This window comes from Corapipo altera, unplaced genomic scaffold (genome assembly GCF_003945725.1).
Source record: "Corapipo altera isolate COAL_440 unplaced genomic scaffold, ASM394572v1 78, whole genome shotgun sequence".
In the NCBI taxonomy this organism is placed as follows: domain Eukaryota; kingdom Metazoa; phylum Chordata; class Aves; order Passeriformes; family Pipridae; genus Corapipo; species Corapipo altera.
The window spans coordinates 1,180,299-1,182,944 of NW_020884904.1; the positions used below are offsets into that span (position 1 = coordinate 1,180,299).

General features: G+C 40.1%; 1 protein-coding gene across 1 annotated transcript; it reads left to right on the top strand.

Moving 5' to 3' along the window:
• The first annotated feature begins 282 nt into the window (after positions 1–282).
• On the top strand, positions 283–1,868 carry PTH (parathyroid hormone). Its single transcript, XM_027651113.1, has 2 exons — positions 283–620; positions 1,607–1,868. The coding sequence occupies exons 1-2, from the start codon at positions 457–459 to the stop codon at positions 1,866–1,868; spliced, it is 426 nt and encodes a 141-aa protein (XP_027506914.1). The 5' UTR covers positions 283–456.
• The last annotated feature ends 778 nt before the right edge of the window (positions 1,869–2,646 follow it).

Here is a 2,646-nt window from a genome sequence, read left to right on the forward strand (position 1 = left end):
GAAAAAAATGAGGGGCTAAATTCTGATTTCTCTTATGCAACTAAACAGGGAATGACAGAACTCAGCAAAGTTATGCCTCTCTGCAAAATCGCCAAGTTTCAGCCTCTTCATTCTAAAGAATATGCAAAAGAAATAGATAAAATAACAGAAGTTTTTACTTGCATAGTTATATAAAAGTATTCCACAGTACTTGAAGGCTATAAAGTAGTAATAATGGTAGTAGCAGTAATAATATTAGAAGAACATGGTGCTTTTCACCCAGTTAGGCAAGAGATAGGCACCTAGAGGATAATGATGATGATGACTGATGATGATCATGATGGAGGGTATCTAAGGCTGAACAAAGTTTATAGAGTTGCTTAGAAGGTAAGTTGCTAACAAAATTAGGGTTGGAACTAAATTCTCCATTTGCATTCCTAACCCATTTCACAAAAAAGCTATTTTTTTCAAAAAACGATGTCTTTCTTTGGATTTGAGAGAAATTACCTGAAACACAGCTTTACACACGTATTCATTTCTATCTTTGTAGACAAAATGACTTCTATAAAAACCCTGGCCCGGACTGCAATCCTCTTATACACCATATGCTTTCTTACAAACTCTGATGGGAGACCAATGGTGTAAGTACATTGTTTTACACAGGAGGGCTTTGGCTGCTCTTTAAGTCTTCTCTTAGGAATATCACTGGGTGAGCTGCATCCTTGGGGGTCCACACAGGAAGGCATCTTTTGTACTGGGTGAGGTTCTAGGTGGAACTCAGACACCAACAGCAAGCAACTGAGACTCAAATCCACAGGGAATCATTTTTCCTTAGCTCTGATGATCACAGAAAACTGCCACTGAATAAATGCCATAGTTTGGTTGATCTAGTTGACCTAATATCATATAAGCCCTAAGATGATTTACAGCAGCTAAAATAAATAACAAATACACAGTCAAACAGGATTGTCACAAAACGTAACTATTCCCATTTTTTAAGCCTTCTCACTAATATTTCACCATCTACCCTCCCTCTCTTCTCCAGGTAACAAACCAAGCAAAATCTGTTTTTCAAAAGATCCAGTCAAATTGATTTGACTTTCACTTGTTCAAACACAAATTCTAGTTACTTTGTTTCCTTTTGTGGGCTTTTTGTAATTAGTGATTCAGAATAGAATTTGTTACCATCTTACTGGTACCATGACAGATATTAATGCTATAACTGAATATTTGGGTGGGAGGTTTTGATTTACTGGACTCTTTAATCATGCTGTTATTTTACCTTCTGTTTCTCTCATTCTAAGCCACTTGACTGATTCTCTCACCAGCCCTTGACTGAAAAAAATAGCATATAAACCAAAATTTTCAGCCATTATGCTAGGTGCTAACTAGGCTTGCTAACCACATTTTAAATAAAATTTAAAAATTCCCCAGAAAAATGCCCAGACACCTGCAAACTGGGGAGTCTGGAACAACATTTTTCTGTCCCTTACAAATCAGAGAGGCAGCTTCTCCAGCTCTGCATTGTGGTACCTCACGAAAGTTCCCAAACCCAGGCCTTTGAGCGAGGATCTGGAATTCAAGAAGGGCCACCACGAGCCTCTCTCTTCGCCCTTCTTTCCTGCAGGAAAAGATCAGTGAGTGAGATGCAGTTGATGCACAACCTCGGGGAGCACCGACACGCCGTGGAGAGACAGGACTGGCTCCAGATGAAGCTGCAGGACGTGCACAGCGCCCTGGAGGACGCCCGCACCCAGAGGCCTCGCAACAAGGATGACATTGTCCTGGGCCGGAGGCTGCTCCCTGAGCACCTGCGGGCAGCAGCGCAGAAGAAATCCGTGGATCTGGACAAAGCTTACATGGATGTCCTCTTTAAAACAAAGCCATAAGGAAAAAGGCCAGAGCACTGTGTCTGTCCACGTGAGCACGTGTCTGTATATCACTGATCCAGTAGGGCATTTCGTTGTTATTTATTCAAGCTGCGGTAAAGGGTTGAAGGCTCCGCTCAAGGTTGAGTAAGACATCTCACAACCAAATAATAAAATGTATTTACAGTCTACCCAGGACCATTGCTGCTGATTTCTGGGTATCTTTTGGCTAATGCATCTTATAAATTGCCAGCATAAAAGACAGAAAGAAGCTCAGAACAGTAAGAAAGTTGAAAAATTATTTAAGACCTGTTCTACAACTCTTACATGGGCAGCATTTGTAGGTAATCACTAGGGCTGCTTGTGCTGTTAACCAGCAGTGAATGAAGTCAGTGGAGTCTGTCTGCAGAATAGGGCACCCTCTTGCCTAGAGTTAAATTCTGTTTGACTTTGTACTAATGAAAATACTTAAACTTAAACCCGCTTTGATTTTCAGAAGGAAGCCTAAAATCAGATGAACATTAATTACACAGCAAAAGCTGCATGATAATAACTCAGGATTAAAGAGTGCAAATATAAAGTAGGAAGACAAAGCTTAAAAGTAGAATGGGATAAAATTAAAAACAAAATATGAGATACGAAGGTTTAATTTTGCAAAATACTGAATCGAAGGGAAGGTTTGATTACCTTCCTCTCCTCCAAAAAATTACAACCTATAATTAACTGCAGAAACAGTGGGAGCAGAGATGGTAGCAGGTATGTAAGCACAGCCCTAACTATAGAACCAGGAAATTGTTCC